The 26781-nt window shown below is 41.2% G+C and overlaps 2 protein-coding genes across 3 annotated transcripts; both read left to right on the forward strand.

Moving 5' to 3' along the window:
* Positions 1-263: 263 nt before the first annotated feature.
* rbm12 (RNA binding motif protein 12) lies at positions 264-9679 on the forward strand. Of its 2 annotated transcripts, XM_084739882.1 has the most exons (3): positions 325-405; positions 3607-3673; positions 5565-9679. In XM_084739882.1, the coding sequence occupies exon 3, from the start codon at positions 5593-5595 to the stop codon at positions 8305-8307; it is 2715 nt and encodes a 904-aa protein (XP_084596008.1). In that variant the 5' UTR covers positions 325-405; positions 3607-3673; positions 5565-5592; the 3' UTR covers positions 8308-9679. The 2 variants fall into 2 exon arrangements, with proteins under 2 accessions (XP_084595999.1, XP_084596008.1); XM_084739873.1 differs by lacking the exon at positions 3607-3673 and having other exon boundaries at positions 264-405.
* A 5651-nt stretch (positions 9680-15330) lies between these two features.
* cpne1 (copine I) lies at positions 15331-26770 on the forward strand. Its single transcript, XM_084739895.1, has 16 exons — positions 15331-15470; positions 18407-18532; positions 18628-18807; positions 19617-19691; positions 19828-19899; positions 20890-20973; positions 21318-21407; positions 21506-21604; positions 21697-21783; positions 22777-22836; positions 23072-23205; positions 23625-23679; positions 23856-23910; positions 24201-24334; positions 24419-24655; positions 26345-26770. The coding sequence occupies exons 2-16, from the start codon at positions 18407-18409 to the stop codon at positions 26459-26461; spliced, it is 1605 nt and encodes a 534-aa protein (XP_084596021.1). The 5' UTR covers positions 15331-15470; the 3' UTR covers positions 26462-26770.
* Positions 26771-26781: the final 11 nt, after the last annotated feature.

The raw sequence follows: 26781 nt of genomic DNA on the forward strand, positions 1-26781 counted from the left end.
GTTTAAAAATAAGGGAAAAAGTAATTAGCTTGACATTTAGGGGTTTTAATCAATAAATAACACAACATAGTTCTTTTCTAGTTTTTTAGGAACTGAAAGGAAATTTTCAGCTAATTTTAAATACCGCAGTTTGGAGCAACAACACTGTATCACACTGCATCTCCTCGACACTCTGCTATCAAGCTTTATTAGCACTGCTCAGCCAGTAGGGGGCGATGTCGCTCTGACGTCAGGGAAACGCACCAATACGAAACACAGGGCGCAGTCTCGCGTCATCACGTCTGGTATCGCGGTATTTTCGCCGACATTTCGTGCCGTAGCAGCCTGCAGAGAGACAGAGGAGAAGAAAAGAAGAGAGCTTCGTTCATGAGTTAAACCTCAGTGTGTTTGTTGACAAATTTCTCGGTAAGAATCCAGCAGCGGCAGCCCACTCAGTGACGCACTTACACCGGGAGCAGAGGCGAGAGGAGCCGCTGAAAGCGTGAATCCTGCTCGCTTCTCCGCTCCAACACACACACACACACACACAAAGCAAGGCTCTCAACCGGCTAGCACTAGGTGGCTAACGGAGCGTTAGCCTGTTCAGATAGCTAAGCTAAACTAACTACAGTCGGCATTTCTGCAGGGAATTATCTAGTTTCCTATGACTGTTAGGGTCTCACTTTGGAGTCTGCATATCGGATATCTGCTTATTATAATGACTGATTGTGTAAAACGTTCGTGCAGGTTTGTTTAAAATGGTGTCTTATACGTAGCTAACGGCTATTAGCTAGCTAACCGACATGTAGGGATAGGGTTTAGTTTTCAATATTTTCGTGTATTTTTCAGCACAATTCATCTACCGTTTCTTCAACGTAAGGGATGATATGATGATGAGGAGGCGTGAGTGAGTTTGAGCTCGGTACTGCTTTGTTTTTAGCTCAGTTTCAGTTGATTGATTCACTGCGGTCGGTTGCTGCCCACTGAGACCACAAGAGCAAGCCACGCCCCCGGGCCGTGACGCCACACGTCCACTATTATACGATCTGTACTGTTGATATAAGCAGATAGAAATGATGAACTGTTGATATGAGCAGATACAAAGATGTTTAAAACAAGTGGCAGGTGTCATGGAGTCTGGGTTTAACTGCCAGCGAGGAGATTTACTGACACGAGCCCCCTTTAGACATGCAATCAAGAAAAATTTGTCAAAGTATGTCATCCAAACATAAGCCTCTGTGATTTGCCTTTGTATGTAAAGAAAATGAATATCGGCCAATTCAGCATTAACAGCTTGCAACAGTTAATCTATTAGACTGCCAAAAGAAAATTAGTTGCCAACTCTTCAGATGATGGTTTCAGTTCTGTTTTTTTCTCAAGGAAATAAACAGTCAAATATTTGCTGTTTCCAGTTTCTTCAGTGTCAGGATTTGCAGCTTTTCTTTGTCATATACGATAGTAAAGTGAAGAGTCTTAGGATTTTTGACTGTTAATGGGACCAAAAAGCACTTTGAAGATGACTTTTTGGGGTCTGGGGACTTAGGATAAGCATTTTTCTAGTTTTTGATATTTTATAGACAAAATTATTAATTAGTTGTGAAAATGTTGGCAGATTTGTTAGTAATGAAAATACTGAATCAGTCTTACAGGTCCAAGCCATCAGATTGCAGTTGTGACTTGCGCTTAAAAATTTACTCAAACATGAGACTGACATAAAATAGCTTAGATATTTATATAACAGGATGCATATCTGAAAGGGGCTATAGTTAAGTCAGTGAATGATACAGTGAGTTTTTTGTGGAAAAGAATCATTACCATGGCACATTTTCCTGTGTGGCAGTTGTTTCTGTTTTTGTCTTGTGCAGGTCAGTGGAGTTCTGTACTTCTGAAATAGATGGAAGGATGAGGTCTGGAATAATTAACAAACTGCAGCCGTAGGCTTCATCATGCCAGATCCTGTCTCATTGTCCTGTCTGTTGAGATTTGAGCTCCAAGTTGGCTGATATGTGGAGATTCCCTCATGTTTGTTTAAAGTAGTCTATCTTGGTGTCTCGTTATATGCTTCTTGTTAATCCCATTATTTTTACTGTGTTTTGCGGCTGACAACAACATGTGGAGAGTTAACTATTTCAGCTTTAAACTGAGAAATTGAGGTGATGTTTGTGCTGCATTGAGAATTTGCTGTATTTCTGGCTGTTTGATGGACATCATTTTCTGTCTCCTATCAGCTTCATTTTGTTTCTTGGTTTTATGTGAGTGCAATCTGCAGCTTGAGTTGAATCTTTTCACCTTTCTGACATTATTAGCTGTTATCGTTTCTTCTTCTGCTGTTTTATCCTCTTGCTGCTGTTGATGTTTCAGGCATACTGTTAGCAGGTTGATACCAACAAGAGGAGTGGATGTTCTGGATGAAGATCCATTAACAGCCAGTCTTAATGAAGCATTAGGTGAACTTAGTGTAGGATGTGAATTGTCAGTGTTGAGGATGAGCACTGAAATCTATGAAGATGTGTGGCATCATGTTGAAAGCCGTGGTGAGCTGCAGGTAGCAGCCTCACACATAGACCAGGATTTTTAAAAGTTTTGTAATTTGAAGTTTCAAACTAGCAAATTTATGAGCTGAAGAATGGCTGAAATGTCATTTGTGTAAGTAGAGGATCTTGGATGAATTGCTCCATCTGCTATTGGACGTGTTTTTATCAGCGTTAGCTGACATGTTGCTCTGCACCTTGCTTCTCTTTGCTTTCTCTTCTGATCAGCTGCTGTCTTTGGTGCTGTGCTGGCAATCAGTTGCTGATGTTGCTTTGGTTCACCTAATGCTAATGTTGCTCTTGGTGATATAATGCTAATGTTGCTCTGGTTGACATGATGCTAATGTCGCTGTTAAAATGTTGATGACATTGCTCTTACTGCTCTGGTTGATAAGTTACTGCTGTTGCTCATGTTAACATGATGCTAATGTTTTGTTGACGATGTTGCTTGTGTTACGGTTTTCTACAACCAGTTGCTGATGTGCTGCCTGCTGATTTGGTGCTCCTTGAGATTTCAGGAAGCTGGATCAGTCTTGTTCACCTCTGTGTTGTTGCTGGCCTCCTGGATGCTGGATTGGTCCTTGGTTGTTGCTTGGTGTTTGCAGGGAGTTGCCTGCTGGTTGTCAGGTGGTTTCTGGCTGGTTGAAGCTCAGCATGTCCTATCGTCAGTTTGCTTAAGTTTCACATATTCTACTCTTTTTTTTTTTTAGGAAAGTTTGAGTTTGGCACTTGGTATACACTGCAAGTTTTGGTTTTGGACAGGTATCTTTCTTCTATCAGGTAGGCGAGCTGCTGCAGTCTGATTCTGAGATTTGTTTTCCTGCTACTCGACTGAAAAGTTTCTTGTGGCTATTAAAATTGATTGTTAAAGACAATCTTTTAGTAATACCTACAGCTGAAATCATATATCACACAATGCTTTAATATTTGACACTTTGTTGAATCCGAATGAAAGCCAGTTACTGACACTGATTAAGCAGAAGCTGTCAAAAGCTGAAAAAACCAATAAACATCGGTCAGTGGAAGCTAATGTCTCTTCTGTGAAAAGTTGAATTCCATCAAGATCTATTGTTTGTTTTTCTGACCTTTTCACCAGGTTTCAGTATCCTGCAGAAATCCTCTGTCTGTTTAACAGTGAAACTATACACAGCTTAGTTGCATTGGTGAGTTGCAAGTTGCATGAGACTCATGAAGGCTTACTTTTGCACGAATTATGTCAGATTCTTTAAAAAGTAAAGGCAATATCTTTGTACTGCATGGAAGATAACGGCAAGAGTAACTTTAAAGAACCAAATTGCACACAACTTTCTCTGTTACTATATTCCCAATTCCAAAAGAGGTGGGACATTGCTTAATACATAAATATACATAAACAGAAGGCAATGATTTGCAAATCATTTTCAGCCTAAATTTAAGTGAATATAGTACAAAGACAAGGTATTTAAGGCTCAAACTAATAATCTTAATGGGTACTTGTAAATCTACACTCATTCTGTATTTGATGCCTGCAATATGTTCCAAAACAGTTGGGACAGGGGCTTGTTTACCACTGTGTTACATCCTTTTCTTTTAATAATACCTGATAAGTGTTTGGGAACTGAGGACACTAATTTTGAAATTTTGAAAGTGGAATTCTTTCTTATTCTTGCCTAATATACAACTTCAGATGTTCAGCAGTCTGTGGCCTCTGTTGTCATATTTTGCACTTCATAATGTGTCAGACATTTTCAGTTGGAGACAGGTCTTGACTGCCAGTCTAGTATCTGAACTCTTTAACTACAAAGCCACACTGTTAAAGCTGTAACACGTGCAGTCTTGGCATTGTCTTGCTAAAATAAGCAAAGATGTCCCTGAAAAAGACATGGCATCATACATTGCTCCAAATCCTACTCCAATCTTGTATGCAGCTGTGCTTAAAAATTTGAACATTAAATAGGTAATTTCTAGTTTTTGTACTGTATTCAGTTGAATATGGTCCGAAGGATTTGCAGATCATTTAAATCTGTTTTCATTTACATTGTATGCAGCGTCCCAGCTGTTTTGGAATCAGTGTTGTACATGCAGGGACAGATCGAGATACACAGAGCAATTCTGTTGAGATCTAAGGTCTTCAGTAACCTTGAGTGAAATTTGGTTATCATTTGACATTTCATCGTCTACTTCAACTTAAAAAAATTGTGGATTTCACCTTTGGAAATTAGGTTTCAGATTCCAGCACTTTCGTTTGAAGCATACTATACATTAATTTCCGTCAAAATAAGTTGCATCAGAAAGTTTCCTGTGCAATTATAGTACATTTGGTTGGGCTGATTTATTGAAACGCACAAGGGAAATGATTTTACTATAACCAACAATGAGGTACATCAAAAGTTCGCATAAACTTAAAAATACTTGTTGGACAACATAGAAACTGTATTACTTGTCAATCTGATCCGAGTTATACAACCTGGCCCTGGTGCACGTTTGCTTCAGAAAAAATGATTAAATTGGTAAATTGGTTAGCTTAGCTAGCTAACAACATGTTGACCGGACTCCGCAATAAATGGTGTCACAGATGGCAAATGTTTTGCGCACATTTTACACTGTTTAAATAGGTAACATCAGAGACAACTGAAGAGATAATGTGTATGTTAGTCTATATGTGTGTGTGATATCAGTGCTCTCCCTTGCCATGTATTTGTTTTACAATCAAAATTAATGATCAGTAAGGCAATGTTAATGCTTAAGATTGCTTCTGTTGGGGTCTAACATCATGTCTGCTGTGATCTGATGGCTGGAGACTGTTTCAATTTAGCTTTCTTTGCCAGTTTCCTCCAAATGTTTTACCCCTCTCCCCAACCCCCTTCCAAACACCACTGGTTTCCAAATGTCAGAACCTAAAATTGGTTGTCTGAAGTCTCTGGGTTATTCTGAAGAAACTGAAATGTAAGCAGTGATGGCTAAGCCGTTATTGGCATGCCGAGTCAAGAGTTGAGTTTCCTGACAAAACATCTGGAAACCACTGGTTGCCTTCTTTCTGCTCTTCATCTGACAGTAGTGTTGCTTTCTCCCCAGGTTGTAGGGCTGTTGTTTAGCAGTCAGTATGGCGGTAGTCATCAGGCTGCAGGGTCTGCCCATAGTGGCCGGCACCATGGACATCAGACACTTCTTCTCTGGCCTCACCATCCCTGACGGTGGAGTGCACATCGTAGGGGGTGAGCATGGCGAGGCCTTCATCGTCTTTGCCACGGATGAGGACGCTCGGCTGGGAATGATGCGTACAGGTGGGTCCATTAAGGGCTCCAAAGTGTCGCTCTTGCTTAGTAGCAAGACAGAAATGCAAAACATGATTGAACTCAGCCGCCGAAGGTTTGAGGCTGGGGCGGGTGCTGTGGAGACGGCTGCATCTACTGCAGGAAATGCCAACCGACAAGTGGCTGCCCCCATACCTACAGTGCAGCCAGGGGCAGGGGGGAGAAGTGGTAGCCATGGAAACCAGGGTTTCAGTAATACCCCAGCCTCAGTAACAGCAGCAAGCTCATCTCAGGAGCCACCAAGCAACAAGGCAGTGGCCAGCGTGGTGCCCAGCTTCCCCAACAGCTACAGTTCTGCTCCCACAATCACCACAGCTCTGGCATCACTCAATGCTCAAGGCCCTCCACCCATCCCTCCACTTCCAAGCATGCCTTCCATGCCCCCCATGCCCACACTGCCCACCATTCCTGTTCCTCCCCCAGTGTCCTCCCTCCCACCTGTCCCTACTGTTTCCCCACTGTCCCAAGGACCTCCAGTCCCCCCTATGTCACACCTTCCCCACATGTCCTCCCTGCCTCCTTTCAACCCATCCCTACCTCCCCCAGCGGGACTGGGCTCTGGCCTCCCTCTTGGAACACCCAACCCCATGCTGTTCAACCCACTGTCCCCCCTGGCCTCTCTTGGTCTCCAGGCCCATATGAAGGCGGCTGCTGCTGCAGCCACTGGAGCAGGAGCGGTCAATCCTGATGAGTTGTTTGTCCTCCTGCAGAACCTCCCATTCTCCTGCTCAGAAGTGGATGTCAGGGGTTTTTTCCGGGGTCTGGGGGTTGATGGGGTTCGTCTGATGAGGGATGGGCAGGGCCGGCCAACTGGCAGAGCTATGGTCAAGTTCTTTTCACCCCAGGACAGCTTTGAAGCTGTGAAACGAGGAGGTGGCATGATGGGCCAACGGTTTATTGAGATCACCCCAGGCTCTGAGCGGCAGTGGGCCAGTCTCAATGACAACGCACCAGGCCATGCTCCGCACAACAGCAGCAAATCAAATAATGAGTCACAGGACCCACAGCACCGCCGAAGTAATGCTGGGTCAGGGGCAGTAGGCAGGGATCAGCGAGGAAGGTCACGATCTCCTCACCGTCAGGAGTTCTGTGTCTACCTGAAGGGCCTTCCATATGAGGCAGACAAGAAACAGATAAAGGAGTTCTTCAACAATTTGGACATCATAGAAGACAGCATCTACATTGCCTACGGGCCCAATGGGCGCGCAACAGGAGAGGGTTTCCTTGAGTTCAAAACAGAACAGGACCACAAGACTGCTCTGGGCGCTCACATGCAGTACATGGGCACTCGATTCATTCAGGTCCACCCAATCAGCCGGAAGGGAATGCTTGAAAGGATTGACACCATCCGCAAACGTGAAGCAGCACAGGGTGACGGCAAGAACCAGGATGGCTTGAAAGCTCCCAGAAATTGCGCCCACATCACCAACATCCCTTACAATGTTTCTAAGAAGGATGTCCGTGCCTTCCTGGAGGGTGTGGGGCTTTACGAGGACACTTTGAAGGTTCTGACTGATAGTAATGGCAACGGTTTAGGCCAAGCGATCTTCCAGCTGCGGACTGAGGAAGATGCCCGCAAAGCTGAGAGACTGCACCGCCAAAAGCTCAATGGCCGCGATGCCTTTGTCCACCTGGTGACCTTTGAGCAGATGAAAGAAATTGAGAGGAATCCTCCTCCCCAGAACAAGAGGGGGCAGCGCAACCAGAACCAGAATCAGCACCAGCTGAACCAAAATCAAAACCAGCACCAGCAAGCCCAGCCTAGTCCCCAGCAACCCCAGATCAACCCGTTTGCTGGTATTAGTGGTGAGGAGTTTAACTTTCTCAGAAACACCATGGGGAACCTCAATAGTGCCCCCTTTGTGACTCCATTCTCGGCCCCAGGAAATGGACTAGCAGGCCCACCTCCTCTCCCTCCTCTAGCAGCAGGGCTGGGGGAAGTGAATCTTGGTGTGGCTCCTCCACTTGTTGCTGGGCTTCCTGGAGCTCCAATACTGGAGCCACCAGGCTTTAGACCCGGAGCCGCAGGAGGAGCCCCATTTAGCCAAGATGGACTGAGAGGGTTGGTGCCCTTTGAGAATGCCAACAGAAAAGGAGGTGGAGGAGGACAGAACAGAGGGGGAGGGGCTAACAACAACCAAGGACGTTCAGGGGGCGGGGCTGCTGGTGGACAGCAGGGTTTCACTCCAGGAGGAGCTGATGGTCTCCGTAACCAGCCAGCCCCAGGAGGATCTAACAACCCGAACAGTCAACGCGGTGCTGCTGGCCCGACAATAGTAAAGCTTCAAAACATGCCGTTCACTGTAACTGTGGATGAGATTATGGACTTCTTTTATGGCTACCAGGTGCTGCCAGGTTCAGTCTGCCTGCAGTTCAGTGAGAAAGGCCTTCCAACTGGTGAGGCCATGGTGGCCTTCCAGAACCACGAGGAGGCCACTGCTGCTGTCATGGACCTCAATGACCGACCTATTGGAGCGCGTAAGGTCAAGATAAGCCTGGGTTAAAGCCCCACCCAAAACAGACTGACTATAAAAACCCTGACACCTACCTGGATTAACCTTTTACATGAAACAAAGCCAACATGAACCACACCTGATTTTGGACTCGGACTCAGCTGTTCAAACTCAGTATAGACCTTGTCCCTGTCCGTTGACTGTCAGTCATTACTGAAGCCCCTCCCCATGTGTGTAGATAATGGAAGGTAAGCCCTGCCTCCTGCAGTCTGTTCAGTAGGAAGACTCATCCAGACTTTGCTCTTTTCTGCAGCTCCTCCACTGACTCTGATAGCACAAACTGATGATGATGATTGATGTTGGTGGAAATGTGGTCTTTTCTTGTCCTGTTTCCAATGCAGCTTTTTGTCATGTCCAGAGTTGACACACTGAACATATTCACCTGTTCTGTTGCTATGGTAACATGATGATTATGAGGCTGACAAACATTGTTGCTGTATGCGGTTAAATATGCTGTGCTGCTGTTGTTTAAAATGTACAAGCTCTGTTGCTGTGGTAAAGTGATGATGAAAAGCCACAGTATGTTGCCACAAAAATGTTTATGCTCTGTTGCTATGATAACATTTGTTGCCATGGTAAAATCTTAACATGCTCTGTTGCTATGATAAAATCTTAACATGCTCTGTTGCTACGCTAAAATCTTCACATGCTCTGTTGTTATGGTAAACATGCTGTAGATGAAAAGCTTTTCTATCACATTGAAATGTTGCTCTGGTGCTGTGGTAAAGTCTTACATTCTCTGTTGCTCTGGTAAAACTATGATAAAAAGCTATGTTGCCATGCTCAAACGACAATGCTCTGTTGCTATGGTGAAATTTTGACATGCCCTGTTACTATGGTAAAAAAAACTTAGACTGACATCAAGTTCTGTTGCTATGGTGAAATGTTGACATACCCCGTTGCTATGGTAAAAATTATACTGATATCAAGTCCTGTTGCTATGGTAAAATGTTGACACAATTATGTGTTGCGACAGTGCTCTGTTGCTATGTAGAGGATGTGGGATGGGCAGATTGCTGATTTTATTTTGTACATAATGACTTTGGGCTGCAGAATCTTTTTTTTTCTGTCACATTTTTCTAATGTTGCTGTGTTTGAACAACCCAAATCCCACCCCCTCCCTCCTTTCCACAGCACAGGCTCAAATAGGTGTTTGGACTCTAGAGCGCTGAGATGAAGACTGTAGCGTTTTTTAGTTTTCGTAGCTTTTATGTTTGATAATGTTTTGGATGTTTTCACGTTCAAGCTTATTTTTGTTTCTATTGTCAGTGTGAACAAACTTGTATGATCGTATTACCATACATGATGTGGAGTTTCCTTTGCTTTGGCTAATAAAAGGACATTCCTGATGCACACCTGCAAACCTGCGATCAGCCCTCTCTGACTGTCTGCTCTTCACTGTGTGATGATGGAAACTTTCTGAGTACTTGGTTTGCTTGAGTAACTGACTTGAATAGAAGAGTAGGTTTTGTTTGGAATACAGATGACCTTCAAATCGATATCTTCAATCCAATATAAGGTACTTGAAATTAGAGTGCCTAGTACCTCGAGTAACAATTGCTTTAATATTTGAGATTTGGCCACAGAATTTCTTTGAAGTAAAGTCAACATGAAACGACCACCTCTGTTAGGAGCTAGGCCCAATGTTTAGTTTTATTTTTTGACTGAAACAGTGCCTGATGTCTGTTCTGTAGAATCACAAATCTGGATTCAAACATTTTTGCATTTCCATGATGACTTTAACCCAAACTAGTAGATTTCTGTTCTGTTGAACCTGTGAATTCTGGCACATTTTACCGTTCATAGTAACTCAACTGAGCAGATTTCACCTGCACTGTTTCCCAGCATTAGTAAGCACCTCCACAACAACAGTTAGACTAGTGCACTTGCTAATAGCTAGACCAACTGAATAGCTGACAGGCCAACAGTCAAACCTGGCGCATTTTCCACTAGATTCATTTAGCATGAATCACTGTTTCATATCATAGCCAGAAAAAATAACATGCTAGAGCATGTAATAACTGGTATATTCCAGGTAGTTTATGGCACAGCTGTGAGCTGCTGGGGTAATTAAATTTATTTATTTACATGAGTTAAGAGAATAGAAAGAAAAGAAATTGCATTCTTTTGCAAAACTTAAATAGTTCTTTGCAATTATGTTGCACCCACTTGTGTTGTGGTTACAGATATTGGCTGTAGATATTACAGAAGCTTATACTTCCTCCAGAAATTTGGATCAGATGAAATATGCAAGACGTAGCCTATTGTGAGGTAACTCAAATGTTGTGTAAATTGTAAATTAGTTGCATTACTTTTAAGTAGTTCACTGTGAGTTTGAGGGGACTTGTTAGAGATCAGTCTAATTTAAGTGGGGTAGATTCATTAAGGCATTAAGTCAGTTACCCTGAGGAAACAATTTCATTAACAGGTTTATCTAAATAGTTCAGTAGCTGTCAGAAACAAATGTCATGATCTCAGAATAACTGTTTTTCGTCCTTCATGTTCTTTCCAAGTGGGATTCATCATGAAGCCTTTCCCGTCCTTGACCACCGAACAAAGGAAAAAGCAAAGATATCAGAAGAAAAAGATGGAGGGCTGCGTAGAATGTAACTGTAAACAACATAATTGATCCCCAGATAGTAAGATTTGTAGGTTTTGAACCATAGATCTTAACTTTCACAAAAGTAAATTTTTTCTTCAACATTAGTGACCTAACTGACCTCAGTCTCTTAGCCTATGTGATATGCACAATGCTGCAAATTTGAAATAAAGCCTCAATTATTTCTGCTTAGTCCACATGAAATCTCTTGTATGATTTTTGTAGTTAAGTTTCTGAACCCAACTAGCAGATATCATCTGTGGAAGTAGTTTTATTTGAAGAAGGACTCTGCTGCTTTCAGGAAGTGGTTAACCTCCAAACTGGTACACTGAAAATGATGTTCAGCTGGTTGTGCATGCAGTTTTGATAAACAGGCCTTAATAAAGTGAAGTGAAACACCCTTTAGATAAATGTTTTTTGATAAAGATGATTGTGTCTGTGTTGTGGACCTGGTGTTCGGAGAGAAGGAAAAAATACATTGAAATAAAAGAAAAATCCTGATGACAGACTTGGCTTCTGCGAAGGATGTGAATCTGTATGGGTGGGTGAGTGTGGGACAGAGATGAATGAGACACTGAGCTGTCAATCACCTGTTGAGACCCCCCTGTTTCTGACTGATCATTATACAAACAAAGGCAGCACTTGCAGGTGAGTGACAGACATAAAAATGCTCCATTCAAAACATGATAAATTACAGATTCTGTATCAATAATGGCTTGTTAATATTCAGTCATAACCATCATCATCGTCAACCTGAGATTCACCTTGAATAACCGTAGAGTTTATTTATGGCCATTTTTAATATAAAAAAGTTGATAGGTGTAGATGGTACTTGATTCATAGTATGTTATAGATGGTATATGTTAGCCTGTAACCGGTAGAATGTAGGTGGCCACTGAATTGTGGCTGGTTGCTTCTAGACTGGTAGCATTTAAAATAAAGCTATTGGCCTGTAGGTAGGGAACTTTTTTTTCTCCCATGATGGCGAAGGCATGGCCCTCTCTGCTCTGCCTCTGATTGGCTTACCCTGATGTTCTTACCCTAATCCTGCTCCTTGTGCCTAAAGTAGGAGTTGGGGGTTGGGGTCATGACTTAGCTTTCCTGGGGAAAAACTATGGCCTGTAGATGGTAGTGTTTAGATGCTGTGTAGTGGCCTCTAGATGGTATTTGGTAGCCAGAAGATGGTGGAATGTAGATGATAATGTTTGGATGGTCAATAGTGGCCTGTCGGTGGTAATGTTTGGATGGTAGATAGCAGCCTGTTGATGCTAGCCTTTAGATGGTAGTGACCTGTAGATGGTTGTGTTTGAATTTTAGATAGTGGCCTGTAGATGGTCACGTTTGGATGGTCGATAGTGGCCAATAGATGGTAGCATGTGGCTGTCAGGTGGTGGCCTGTAGATGGTAGTGTTTGGATGGTAGATAGTGGCCTGTAGATGACAGTGTTACGATTGAAGATCGTGCCTTGTAGATAGTAGCCGGTAGATGGGAGAGTTTAGGTGCCCAGTGGTGGCCAATAGATGGTAGCATTTAGATAATGGATGGTGACCTGTAGCAATAGATGGGAGCCTGTAGGCAGTGGCTTGTTGACAGCAATGTTTAAATGCTATGTGGTGGCTAATAAGTTGTAGATGGTGGCCTCTAGCAGGCATATTGTGGAATGTAGACAGTAGTGTTGAGATGGTAGATGGTAGGGTTTAGATAGATGGCGACCTTGAGGATGGTAGCATTTAGGTGCTGGTGGTGGCCAATAGATGGTAGATGGTGGCATGTACATGGTAGCAAGTAGATGATGGATGGTGACCTTTGAATTATGGCATTAAGATGGTGGTGTTTAGATAGTTGATAGTAGCTTATAGAGTAGATGGTAGTGTTTAGTTGATATCCTGTAGATAGTAGCACTTAGGTGCTAGATTTGGGCCAATAGATGGTATCCTGAAGATGGTGGTATGCACATAGTAGAATTTAGATGTTTAGTAGTCTAAGGATGGTATATGGTGGCCTGTAGATGGTAGCATTTGGATGCAAGATAGTGGCCTGTAGATGATAGTGTTTAAGTGCTACGTGGTGACTAGTAAATGACAGATGGTGGCTTGTAGATAGTAGTGTTTAGATAGTGGATGGTGGCCTGTAGATGGTACCCTGCCTACACAATGTAGTGTTTATTATATAGTGTTCTGTAGATGATGGAGTTGAATTTTCAGCATAGTTCATTAGGCCCAGTGCAGATATGTATGATTGAATAGTTTTTATTTGTTTGACTATTGACTATTTCCCAAGCAAATTTAGAAATGTAATAGATTTAAAAAACTGTTGTCTGAGTTTTAAATTTCTTCCCATGGTAGCTTTAATGTAGGTCCTGAAGTGTGGAAATGAAACAGAATCCTGACTGCTGTGTCTCCTCTGTAGTTCAACTTTTGCTGCTTGAGGAATTAGACTTTTTATAATTGGAGAAATATAATATCGTTTAATTTATTTTCATGCAATATGATAAATATGGCATGAAAATCCTAAAATTAGAATAATTGACATCCAGTTTACCCTTCTTTCCCCTTCAGTGGCTTATGTCTGTTTATCATCTTATTCCACCCTGTCTAATATATCATATACAGTATATCGTGTGTATGTTTATTCCAGGTCTTTGTTAAAGTTGTATGATGTTATTCACACCCAAGACTACATCATTCTTCAAAACCTCAGTCTGACAGATCTGAGATCTTTGCCTCCACTAGAATTTAAAGTAAAGTTCTGAGTTTGAACAAAGTTTAGACTCAGCTTTAGCTGGTAAAGATGCAGAAAGTGGAGAAGTATTTACGAGTTCAATAAATGATGGGAGGTGAACTGTTTGAGCATGATGTGATATAAAGATGTGTGAGGTTTGTGTGTGAATGTGATTTACAGGGTTTAACAGAACACTGATTCTGCATAAAATGGCCTTTTTCTTGTCAGGACTCCATTTTTCTGTGTTTTTGGGCTTTCCTGTTCTGTTTCTCATTTCTGACGTGACGCACTGCTGCTTTTTCTGACTCCACTGTGGTTCTACTGCACAGGATGAATAAAATGAACGTGTGTTGTTCTCTGTGAGGAGGTCGGCTCCTCATGCTGTGTTCAGTTTGTGTTATGTGCTCTTACTTTTCTCAGGGTTTATGGTTTTATTCTCCCATTATCTCAGTACAGCTCATCATATGAGTCATCACACACATAAAGTATATTTTGCTTTAACAACTGTACTTCCGGCTTGAGTGTTTGCCCTTCAACATAAAAGCACAGAAATTGACTTTTTAACTAGTACTGAAATTGGTTTGTTTTTGTCATTAAAAGCAGTATTTTGACCACAGAAATTGTAACCAAAGGTCCACGGATGCTGGATACTGTTGTCAGTTGTCTCAAACACTGTATATCACTACCTATTAACTCGAACAAGCCCCATCTACCTACATCCCCACCTGGTCCAAGTAACGTAGTATTGTAATATGACAGTCAAAAGACTGAAAGCACACATTAAAACAGGTCTAAGCAATATAAATAATATATGAAGCTACATTTTTTTTACATGTAAAAGCTTCATGTATTATTCAGTCATCTAGCCAGAGCAGTTTCTAAATTAGATGTTGCACAATTAATCTTGTTTTGGTAACACACAACTTGACCATATCTTGCTAAGCTGCTTAGATTTGACTACTGCAAGACTGACTATATATATATATATTTATATAATACTCCTAGTATAATAGAAAATACATCAGAAAGTCCAGTAGTGTGTTTGTTTGGCCAAGTATTGCACTCACCCTTTTATTTATTAAACACTGGAAATCCCAGAAACGTACGTGCTTACGCCAAGAATTATGCCTTAAATATTATTTGTACTTTAAGACTGAAGAGAACTCACAGTTTTACAGGATTTGCAATGAATGTGAAGTGGCAGGACTGTGGATTATACTAAGGTCATTAAACAAAAGCCTCTGCCATCCGTTTTGTCTTTGGCAATAGGGTAGGGATTTCTGGCACAACTTCACCTACTTTTAATGTGAATCGAGGAGGAACAATAGCAATAAAGTTGTTCTATATACTACTAGTGCTGCTAGAGTTTTTATTTATTCTTTTTGGCTTTACGGCCTAGTAAACTTGCACCTTTAAAATGTCAGTATTTGACGTTTGGTGTATTAGAGGTTAAATGTAGCAAGGCACTTGCTTTAAATGGATTTAATTACAGACTATCCTGCTGTGAGAAAAGGATTTAAAAGGATTTGTTGTGATGTCGCTTTTATTCTGAAGGAGTCTGGGCGGAAGTCTTGTTCCTGCTACCTTTTTTTCACACGTTAGATACGTCACTCAGTCGCCCTGAGCTCAAAGGGCGTGACTGACAGTCGTCTTGTCCAATCAGAACATGGTTGTGAAACTGTCTGTCCAATCAGAGCGCATCCTGTCTGTGAGCCGCTCCCTGTTAGCTAAAGCTACCGAGCGGAGACAAACGGCTGCTTTCTGCATCGGTTACAGTCACAGTGCAAACTCCAGCTGCGGTTAACGTTAGATAAAAGTCTAACAGAGTAGTCAGGTAAGTCTTACGAGACTCTCGGTTGTGTTTACTCTCACTGAATAAGTGTCGTTTGTTTCCTGGTCCGGACTGTTAGTAGTACAGTAGTACTGAGTAGTTTGCCACCGCCTCGGTGTTTGCTCCTGTGGTCTGAAGGGGGTAGCTAAAGTATAACTGCTCTGATAAGATGATTTACGAAGTTTAATATTGACATAATACTGTGTGTGTATGTGATAGAGTGAGTGGGAGAGAGCTGGTGTGTGCTTACTGTGCTGGGATAACTGGCTTACTGGTTTTACAGTCTCAGATAATCCTTCAAATCTCATGCTGGTGGTGTTGCCTTCAGGTGCTGCTCGCTCAATTCATTCATTTTGAGGAGAAAACTGTCACAGGTACATCAGTGGCGTCAATTCAGCAACAATCCAGTCACCTGACAGCCTCAACATTATTTTGGCCAGTAAACAGTCACGTTTGCTCGGAGGATCCCAGCAGAGATTAGGGAGGAAAAGTCTGGCAAGTTTGGGTGTGTCATTTTTACTGTCTGTGTTCATGTGAAGGCACATGTGATGGTTATGTATCAGATGCGGTTAGGTTTGGTGGTCCTGGCTAAGAAATAATTTAATTACTTCAAATGATCAGTTTTTATTTACCAAAGTGATAAACATTTTTAACATCTTGCTCAGGGAAAGGACAATGGAAATCATTCTTTGGTTGCATCATCTGTAATGTGATGATTTACTGCTTTTCTCTGTTTTATTTAAGGGTAAAGGTCAGCTCTATTGTCACATAAAAAAAATATTCAAAGTTCAATGTACAGTGAGATTTGGCCTCTGCGTTTAAAATAGATTTTAAGTTAGGAGCAGTGGGCACCTGCTGTGCATTGCCCAGGGAATAACTCCAGCTGTAATCTAGTGCCTTGCTTAGGTGTACTGACTGGAGAATTCACCCAGCAATCATGTTTTTAGGTAGTGGGAACAACCAAATCGGGATTTGCATCTAAGATATGTTATTGTAAATCCAGTATTGTTGGGTTTTGGACAAACAAGACATTTGAAAGTATGACCATGGACTTTGGAGAGACATTTTGTAATCAGTTATTTGAAAGATTTATTTTAAAAGAACAATAGTGGAAGTGCGACTATGATCTGACCACAATGAAACACAAAGTAGATGCTCCCGTTGCACAGGTGCATGTTATGTCAACAAGAAATGGGTTGAATTGCTCCTAAAGATTAAGGGACACTGCTTTGTTGTGACATATTTTGGTCACACTTAACTTGTTTTTCATTTAGACATAAGAACAGTGACTGACCACAGCTATGAGAGTTTATTCACCCAAACATTGTACAGAGAGCCACACCCTAGTTTATAACTGCTGATGAATGAGATTCTCAGAGGCTTCAGCTGTGGTTCAGTAACTTAATTCAGTGTCTGTTTGGTGACTGACAGCCTCCTTTGCATGTGGAAAAGATATGTTTGTACAGTAATGCATGTTATCTCAACAGACTCACCATAATGTAAGGTACATTTATTGTAGAGTAACAAGATAAGTTGATCATAGTGGAAGACACCTGTCAGCAGAACTTTTGTGACTCCACATCAGAGAAAAATCACACTTTCTTCCTCACTACAGACTGTTTATGACTTTATATCTGCAGGGCATCAGTGAAGTAATTGATAAGACTTATCCTAATTCAGACTGAAGTTCAAAGAATCATATAGAAACTGTTTGGATTCACTCCTGAGCAGCTGATTTAGTATCTTCCCTTTAACTGACAGAACCGTCCTAAATCCTTTAATATAAGACAGAGACGAGCAGGAAATACTCATGACTTTGAATCTGGACCTGGAAATGTTATACTTTAATAAAAAAAATTAATTATTTTTGCCTGACAGATAGCATAAATGATTAATAAGTTATCAGAGTAATAGCTTAACATTTCTGTCAATTAATGAATCATATTTTAGCTTCAGCTCTAATTTTCTGGTCCATATTTGACTGAGACTCAGGATGTGGTAGTGAATGGTGGCTTGTGTGGGTTGTACTTCTTGTCCTCGCTGTTGAAAGTACCTGGATGTAGTTTTACTTGAGCAGAGCTAAAGGATGCATCTCAGCTTCAAAGTGTGCACTGACTCTATGAAGGATTTGAGTCTGTGGTATGTTGTCTGTCAATGGAAAAAACAACAAAGTAAAGTATACTCAAAACACCCATTATGCAGAGAAGTTCCTTCTCAATGCAATGCATGAAGGAAACTGTGTTTGGAACAACTGGAGCTGCAGAACAATCTTACAGAGCAAATGCATTAGTATTAAATCAATGAGACTTTACTTTAACCTCCTCTAGTTTAGCATTTGAATTATGAGCACTTCAATGTAGCCATATTAAAACACAGATGTAATCATGTAAGACACATCTGTAATTATGTAAAACACAGCTGTACTTGTGTAAAAGTCTTTATAGGTGAAGTTTTAATTGATTACAAATACTTTACACTACTAAGTGCTAATAAATGTCCGTGCAACTGCATCATGGTGTATTATAAAAAGTTTTTTCCAATGTAAAAGGGGGGTTGTGTCAGTGTATATAAGGCATCATTTATTGTCAGTACAAAACAGAGAAGTACATTCATCTGTTCTCTGATAACTGCAAAAACAATATACTGTGACTGTGTGATTATTACAGACTTTAAGGTGATGAAACAGAGGAAGTGACAGTGGGCACATATTGTGGTTCTGTTTAAGTTCTTGTTGTTAAAAAAGAAATCTCAGATTGTCACTGAAGCTCAAACAGAATTTATTCAATTTATGGCTGCTGCTTTTTGAACCGTTTTCAGTTAACACGCTCTTTTTTGTAGTTGAAGATGCAAGATGGTTTTGTAAACTGCACAAACTGCAGGAACGTGTATATTCAGATCTGAATCCTGATCGGAAGGTCTTTCTGTCTGTCTCTCCTCAGATGGCGGACTGCGTCTCTAAGGTGGAGCTGAGTGTCTCCTGTGCTGACCTGCTGGATAAAGATGTCGGATCAAAGTCTGATCCTCTGTGCGTGCTGCTGCAGAAGTCAGGAGACAACTGGACTGAGGTAACATGGCCATTGCACCACAGGATACATTTATTTTATTTCTGACTTTATGTAAGATAAATTCAACATCTGTCCCTTCTGTCTGTCTCTTTTAGCTGGGTCGTACGGAGCGTTTGAATAACACCTCCAGTCCCTCCTTCAGTCAGCGCCTCACGCTGAATTATCATTTTGAGACAGTTCAGAATCTGAAGCTGGGGATCTACGACATCGACAACTCCAGCCATGACCTCGGTGATGATGACTACCTGGGAGGGGTGGAGCTAACGCTGGGACAGGTACAGACCACACCAACTTTACCAGACTCGATAGAAACACATTTTGTCCAACCAACTCAACCAGTCAGGAAAATGATTTGTTTCAGTGAAAGTTTTTAAGACTTATTAACAGATTGGACCATTATGTTCAGGTTGCAACTAAGGATTCACCTGATTGTCGAGTATTCTGCTGATTATTTTCTCAGTTAATTGATTAATAAAATGTCATGATTCAAATTATTCAATAAGTTTCAGCTCCTCAATATGTTGAAGATTACTTTGCAGTGTTTCTTGTGCTTGATGTCCAGTGAAGTGTCAGCTCTCTCTGGAGGTCATACCGAGTCGTGAACGTTGTGTCATGTATTGTCTCTGCTCTTTGTCTCTTGTCTCTTTTTAAAAATAAAAGTCAACAGATTTTGAATGCAACATGGTGAAGGAGGTTGTTTGTGTCACAGTAACAATTAAAAATGTAGTCAGACTGGTGCTGCAGGTTGGAATCAGCTTTGGATTGTAAAACTTACGATGATTAATCATTTTATATTACAGTTTTACATAAAGTCATAACCAAACTGTTCAGCAGAGATCCTAGATAAGGTAGATAAATTACAGAGTTGTTACCAAGAGGCAAACAATAAAACTTAACAAAGTTTTATGAGGTCCACACCACCCTCTGCTGGACAAACTGTGTAATCACAACACACTGTCATAACTGGACCGTGTTTATATCGCTTTCTCTTTACAGTTGCTGTTGTCACTACAGGACTGATGCACTATGTTAAACTGTTTTCATGGAAGTAACTTAAGATGAACCTCCTCTGTATGTATTTTAGATCGTATCCAGTAAAACTTTGACCAGACCTCTGCAGCTGAAGAAAGGCAAACCTGCAGGGAAAGGATCCATCACTGTATGTACACCGTGTGTGTGTGCGCCATATTTTTTTAAATGTATCATCAGAATCAATTCTGAGCTAAATGTCATACTATATGTCATATCATATAGTGTGTGTGTGTGTGTGTTTGTGTGTGTGTGTGTGTGTGTAGGTCACGGCAGAGGAAATCAAGGACAATAGAGCCATTGTGTTGGAGCTGGAAGCTAAAAACCTCGATAAGAAGGTAACTCCACTCCTTTTCCTCACCTCTCCACGTCTTCATTGTTATTTTTCTCTTCATCTTCTGCTTTCTCATGTTCATCTTCTCCACCATCACCGCTTCAAGAATGTGTTGCACCAGTTTGTGTGTGAAGGCCTTTCTTAACTGTTTGTAATTCACTAAATCAGGTTCATAAAATCGGGTAAATCAGGCGTAAAACGTATCTGTAAACTGGTTGCTAAGAAACAAAAGCCATCAACTGATGCAATGACTTCCTGCAAACAGGAAGTCTACAGGAAGTCACTGCAGAAGTTCAGTCAACAGTTTCACCTGCAGTTAATAGGTCTAAATATATCGTAACAACAACCTAGTGTGCAGGACAGCTGGTGTGACTGGTTGAAATTATCACTCTAGCATGTTTCTTCACCATTTAAATAACAATAAACTGTAATGTAGCGCTCACAGACAGTTGAGAGTTAATTGTCACTCAGATTAGTATTTATTAGTTATTATTTATTTACCAGGTTACTTATTACCTTACCTGATGTGTAAGATCAGCTTACTGAAGAAACAAGATAGTAAACGGGTTACTTAAATGTGCTACAAAGAGTTTTAACTGGTTATGAAACATTCTGAATTTAATATTGACGCCTCTGTATGACCTACATAAGCAACGGAAACCATCAATGAGAAATTAATGCCTGCCACTGGGTTGGAGTCTCATTGAAATCAGATGAAATGTTCCTATAGTTACATTTTCCAAGACAAAGTTACGGTGAATAGTATGTTAGCCAGTCCAAAAGTAGCAGGAGTTTTTTTTTAAATACAGTTTTATTTTTCAGGTTATATTTTGTGGTTATTACAGTGGAAACACTACTGTTTTTGTTCATAGAGAAATCCAAAAGTAACACATTATCGGAGTTCCTTGTAGCTGCTTTAAACACACAAGTTTACTTAATAAAGTTATTTAAATACATGTAATGAGATATAGCATGTTGTCTTTTCTCTAATCAGGATACATTTGGAAAGTCTGATCCATTCCTGGAATTTTTCAAAAAAGGAGACAACGGAAAGTGGCAGCTGGTTCACAGAACAGAGGTACACACACACACACACACACACACACACACACACATACACTATGGATACATTTATACACTCAAAATTCAGACACAAATAAAATGGACAGACAGTTAATGTAGTGCATGAGATATTAAACTGGAGTGATTTAGAGTAAATAAATAATTCTGTTGCTTATTTAGTCATGAATATTTAATGTTAAAGAGAGCTATAATTAGGAGAGAAATATCAGACAAAAGTCCTCACTTTAATGGTCTAAAACCATAATTAATGTAAGTGAAGAGCACAAACACACAGCATGATGTCAGTGTGATGAAGACTATGAAAAACATTTTAAAACTGATGAAGGTTTGTGTGTTTAGGTGGTGAAGAACAACCTGAACCCCACCTGGAAGACGTTTACTGTTCCTCTGCAGACGTTCTGCAGCAGCAACCTCGAGGGAGAGCTGAAGGTTCCACCAATCAGAATCCACCTCTATTCAAAACAACCAATCAGAATCCTTCAGCTTCAGTGGTAACAGGTTTTACATGAAATCTCCTCCTTCTGCAGGTGGACTGCTCTGATTATGACAGCGATGGATCTCACGATCTGATTGGTTCTTTCACCACTAAAGTGTCTGAGATGCAGAAAGCAGCACACGGTTCACCGGTGAGCTCACCGATGATAAAACAACTGACATCTTTCTATTGGCTGGTCAGAGGTCATGAGGCCATTAAACTGTCTGATGTTTTGTCGCCCAGGTGGCATTTGACTGCATCCACCCTGAGAAACAGAAGAAAAAGAAGAGCTACAAGAACTCTGGAGTCGTTTCAGTGAAGAGCTGCAAGGTAGAGACCACATTACCCAGAGTTCCTGCTGGGAGTTTCTGCTTTGTAAAGCTGTCAAGTAGAACTTCTTTTCAGTCTGAGAACAGATTATTCCTTTGATCAATCAAAGCCTGTAGACCACACTTACTCAAGACGCCCAGATCGATGGCCACCGATTGTTATCGGCCGATATTCAAGATTTCTAGTCACTGATTGTGAAAAGTGATCAATGCTGCAAAAAAAAAATTAAGCCAAATCTCAGCTGAGTTGGTGTCTTTGTTGCATGCTAACTCACCCAAAGGAGCACTTCACCCTCAAAAATTACTCACCCTGTGTTGCCTTGTTTCGCCTCCACTTTAATGTAGAATGAATCCAAACCTGACATCCAGGCTTGTGGAAGCTGAAGGTGCTCCTGTTCTGAAAATGGCACAAGTTTATCAAAACTCTCACACCACTCACGCAGTACAATCCAAGTCTCATTTGTGCAGTCGTAGGCAAAACTTCTAAAACACTTGATAAAGAAATAACTTGACAGAAAGCCCTCAAGGCAAACTAGTACTACACACCTGTGGTTGGTAGATGATTGTGATCAGCAGCAAAAGAAAAATGATTATGGTATCCCTAACATTTACACTTAACCACTTATGTGTCTTCAAGCAGATCAGGTAGTTATCTGGGACAAAAAAATGTATTGATGTAATCCAGAAGCATCAGAGACTGGTTGAAATCTGTTTGAGATGCACTTTAGTCAGATTTTTTAAATGCATCTGTCTGTCCAAGATGCATATATAATGTTTACTCCTCTCATGTAACTGCGTCAGTAACTCTGTGGTCGTAGAGACTTTAAAGTGTAGGACATGATCAAACATTCAGTGATGATCTCACATACCCTAACTGGCACAACAACTCAGGTTTCACTCACACGTTTGTGTGTTACCACAGCCTGAAATTTATTTTTAACATACACCGTGATGCTCTAGATTGATTTGTGTCCTTGTGTGTGTTTGTTTGCAGCTGGTGACTCAGTACACCTTCCTGGACTATGTGATGGGAGGCTGCCAGATCAACTTCACCGTATGTCAACAACAAAGAACACACACATTTTAAATCCTTTATTTTGAGCCACCAATCCTCAGGCTGTTCTTATAGATATTTCAGTTATTAATTATTACCCCTTAATTACTTTTTAAAACACGTTGTATAAACTGGTTGATCAAATTAACATGTAAACAATGTATTTCAATAATGAATGCATGAATGTTTATAGGTGGTGATTGATGAATGACTGAATGTTATATGAACTCTGTAGGTGGGGATCGACTTCACCGGCTCTAATGGTGACCCTCGCTCGCCAAACTCCCTGCACTACATGAGTCCAGACGGGTTGAACCAGTACCTGAGTGCTCTGTGGTCTGTGGGTCAGGTGGTCCAGGACTATGACACGTTAGTACACACTCACAACCTGCACCAACAACCATGCAGATGCACAGGTCCTACACCCTTAACACTGAATCCTACACCCTACATCCTACACACTACACTTATACCCTAAACCCTACAACCTAAACTCTACACCCTTACCTCTAAGCCCTACACCCTGAATCCTTCACCTATAACGTAACCCCCATATTCTACACCCTAAATTCCACATCCTACTACCTAAAGCCTTTGTTCTGCACCCAAAGACATATACCCTAGAATTTTCCTGCAACCTACATCCTGATTCCTACACCCTAAGCCCTAAATCTCATAGGCTGATCCATTAACTCTGAATCCTATTAGAGAGTAGAACCGTTTTGTTTGTTTTTTTTCATTTATGTGACTGTATTGTGACAGTCGTTATTTTCTGTTTCCTGTTCCAGTGACAAACTTTTTCCAGCGTTCGGCTTTGGAGCCAAACTGCCTCCAGACTACCAGGTCAGCTTTCTAACCCACCAGTCACAACCTTATTGGTCTCTCAAGTGTGTCTGCAGTGTAAAATGATGTTCTAATTTTGTGATTTGGTTGAACTCGGTGACAAAATCAGTTTTCTCAGCAGCCAGTCAGTGTAGCTTGTAGATCCTCATTAAACTGTTGTGTTGTTGATCTCGCAGGCTGCACACCACGAGTTCGCCCTCAACTTCAACCCCACTAGTCCCTACTGCCAAGGTACAAACACACACACAACAGGAATCTTCTGTTCAAATTATTACTTAAATTAAGTACTTGTATGGCCCCTGGACTGAAATATTATGATACATGACAATATTAGAATATTAAGTAGCATTTCACAGTTGTTTCCAGATGCATCTAGTTTTAGCTAATTTATTTATATTGAATTAGTTATCATTTGAAAGCCTGTTCTCTCTCTATCCATGCTTGCTAGGATTGTTTCTGATCCTCAACATATGTAAAATATTTTTATCTTTGTTAAACTGCTTCCCATCTGTCTCTCTCAGGTATTCAGGGGATCGTTGAAGCCTACCGGATGGTTTTGCCTCAGCTGAGACTCTCTGGACCCACAAACTTCTCTCCCATCATCAATCACGTTGCTTCCATCGCCGCCGACGCCGCACAGAGCAACACTGCCTCTGTGAGGACACACACAAAAATTATTACTAAAATTAACCGAAAAACATACACTCTCACTGAAACTTATGTCTGTGTCCGTTTGCAGCAATACTTTGTCCTCCTCATCCTCACTGACGGTGAGATCACCGACCTCGACCAGACCCGGGACGCCATCGTTCGGGCGTCTCGGCTGCCGTTGTCCATCATCATCATCGGGGTGGGGCCAGCGGACTTTAAGAACATGGAGCTCCTGGATGGAGACGACGGCGTGCTGAGGTCGACCGTGGGAGAGGCCGTTGCCAGAGACATTGTCCAGTTTGTCCCCTACAGACAGTTCAGTGATGTAAGGCTGTGTGTGTGTTACTGTGTGTGTGTTACTGTGTGTGTGTTACTGTGTGTGTGCATGTCAAATTCTTTTTGCTGTGCCTCCTGATGATTGATTGTTGTATGAACTCTTCTGTGAAAACAGAACGTCAGAAAAAAGGGAAAAGCCTTCATGGGAGGTTTGAGTAGGTCCATGCAGGACTGGGACACAGCAGCTGAAGTCACGACAGTGTAGAGTCAGAGGAAGGTTTAAAGGACAGGGGCACAAAACGATACTCACGTGCCCATGTGAACACTGAAACACATTTTTCTCGCTGCTGTCCTCCTGTTCATCCAGGTTCTGGCTCCTTTCTGATGTGTTTTCACTGTAAGTGAACGGGGACAAAATAAGCAGTCCTTGTTCTGTGCATGAAAAAGTAGCACTTAACTTTGCAGCTGTGTCATAACATGGTAATAGTGAGGCAGAATTTTGATACTGAAGAGGTAATAAGTAATACGATGTAATTACTAAAGTAGTAAACAGGTAATAGCTTTGCATTAACGAGTATATCTGGGTGATATTAAACTTAATTTCATTTAACAGGGTAATAGTGGGGAAACATTTAATTGGGGGGGGGGCAACATCACAAAACTTTGGATAGTGTCACGGTTTTGAGTCACGGATTGGATCATTTTTCGTATCTGTGACTAGCATGTACAATTTCTCACTTAATCCACTGAAAATCCCTGAAACCATGGTTGGGATTTTGATGGAGGTGAAAGTAAAGGATTTTAAATCGGTCGCTTTTCCATTTTTAAAGACTCTGTGTCCCACAGCACAGAGCCTCAGAGTAAAACACAGCACCCATCTGTCTCAGCTTTTCACTCTGCATCAGAAATTAAGGGCGTTATTACTTTAAATAGTAACAGCGACAGTAAAACTGTGATGGTTACTTTTAGCCTTCATATATATGCCAAATCATTGGGGGCGATTTGTACCGGGCCACAGACCAACTGCGATGTGTTGGTCAAGTTAGTGCAATATTTTGATTAAAAATGGTAATATGGTGACCTTAATGGTGTAATAACCTGGTTATAATGATGTAACAAGCTAAAGCCTTGAACCTTAAGGATGTTTGCATAAGTCAGATTTGATAATTGCCATATTACAGTGCTGAACTCCATCCTCACTTATTTAACCAACATTCCCTCTTGTTTCAAGGTAATACTGTACAAATTATATGTTATATATTTAATGCAAGGACACTTGTTAGTGTCTGTAGTAACTATGAGTCAGGGCTTCAAAATGCTGCTGGTTTCTTTTTTAATTCTCACTACTTTCAGATAAACACATTTGATGCTGTTGATGCCTCCTGCATAATTTACATTTCAGACTTCAAAGGAGTGCCTTAAATGAATAATGTATTTTTAATGGGATATTCACCATTGTTTACCTTACATAATATGAATGGATAATTTGAATACAACAAAAAGAAAAATCACTGCAGTCTGAGCCACACCTGAAAATAACTAAATGAAAATTTGTTTCTCACAGAACAGACATTTGATTTTTGGGGCAGCGTTTAAATTAAAATTACAGTAATTTTTTTTTTAATCACCATGCCTCTTGATGTTTGGTTTAATCTAATGTTAACACTAAATAGGAACAGGAAGTTCAGCTTTTCGGAGCCTTGATTGATGGTTGATTCTCTCTCTGTCTCTCTGTCAGGCTCCCATGACGGCTCTGGCTCAGTCTGTCCTCGCTGAGGTTCCAAACCAGCTGGTTTCTTACTTCAGGATGAGAGGCTTCGACCCTCCCAAACCACAGGCTGCCCCCAAATCCTAAACGCCGCTCCTGCAAAGCTTGAACCCCACCGGCGCACTCCCCAGGCCCACCCAGAAAGCTGAAGGCCCCCCACTCATCTCATTCCAGGATCAGACCACACCCCCTTTGCTCTGGCCCCACCCACAAATTGACCACCCTTCAGGGACCAACCTGATGCGTTCCATGAAATCTCAGCCAATCACAATGCAGCACTGAGCTGTCAGCCAATCAGGGTGCCATGGGCAACCATTCCCAGTTTTTAAATCAGTTTTGTAATCACTTTGTTTTCTGAATCATTTCTGCAATAAGCGGATTGATAATGATGTAGTATAGATGATTGA

This window comes from Lutjanus erythropterus, chromosome 2, assembly GCF_056507025.1.
Source record: "Lutjanus erythropterus isolate fLutEry1 chromosome 2, fLutEry1.hap2, whole genome shotgun sequence".
Taxonomy (NCBI): Eukaryota; Metazoa; Chordata; class Actinopteri; order Lutjaniformes; family Lutjanidae; genus Lutjanus; species Lutjanus erythropterus.

Coding starts and splice junctions, on each gene's coding strand:
- rbm12 (XM_084739873.1), top strand. CDS start 5,593: ATGGCGGTAGTCATCAGGCTGCAGGGTCTGCCCATAGTGGCCGGCACC.
- cpne1 (XM_084739895.1), top strand. CDS start 18,407: ATGGCGGACTGCGTCTCTAAGGTGGAGCTGAGTGTCTCCTGTGCTGAC. Junction 18,808..19,616: donor TGGAGCTAACGCTGGGACAG/GTACAGACCACA, acceptor TATGTATTTTAG/ATCGTATCCAGTAAAACTTT. Junction 20,974..21,317: donor AGCTGGTTCACAGAACAGAG/GTACACACACAC, acceptor TTGTGTGTTTAG/GTGGTGAAGAACAACCTGAA.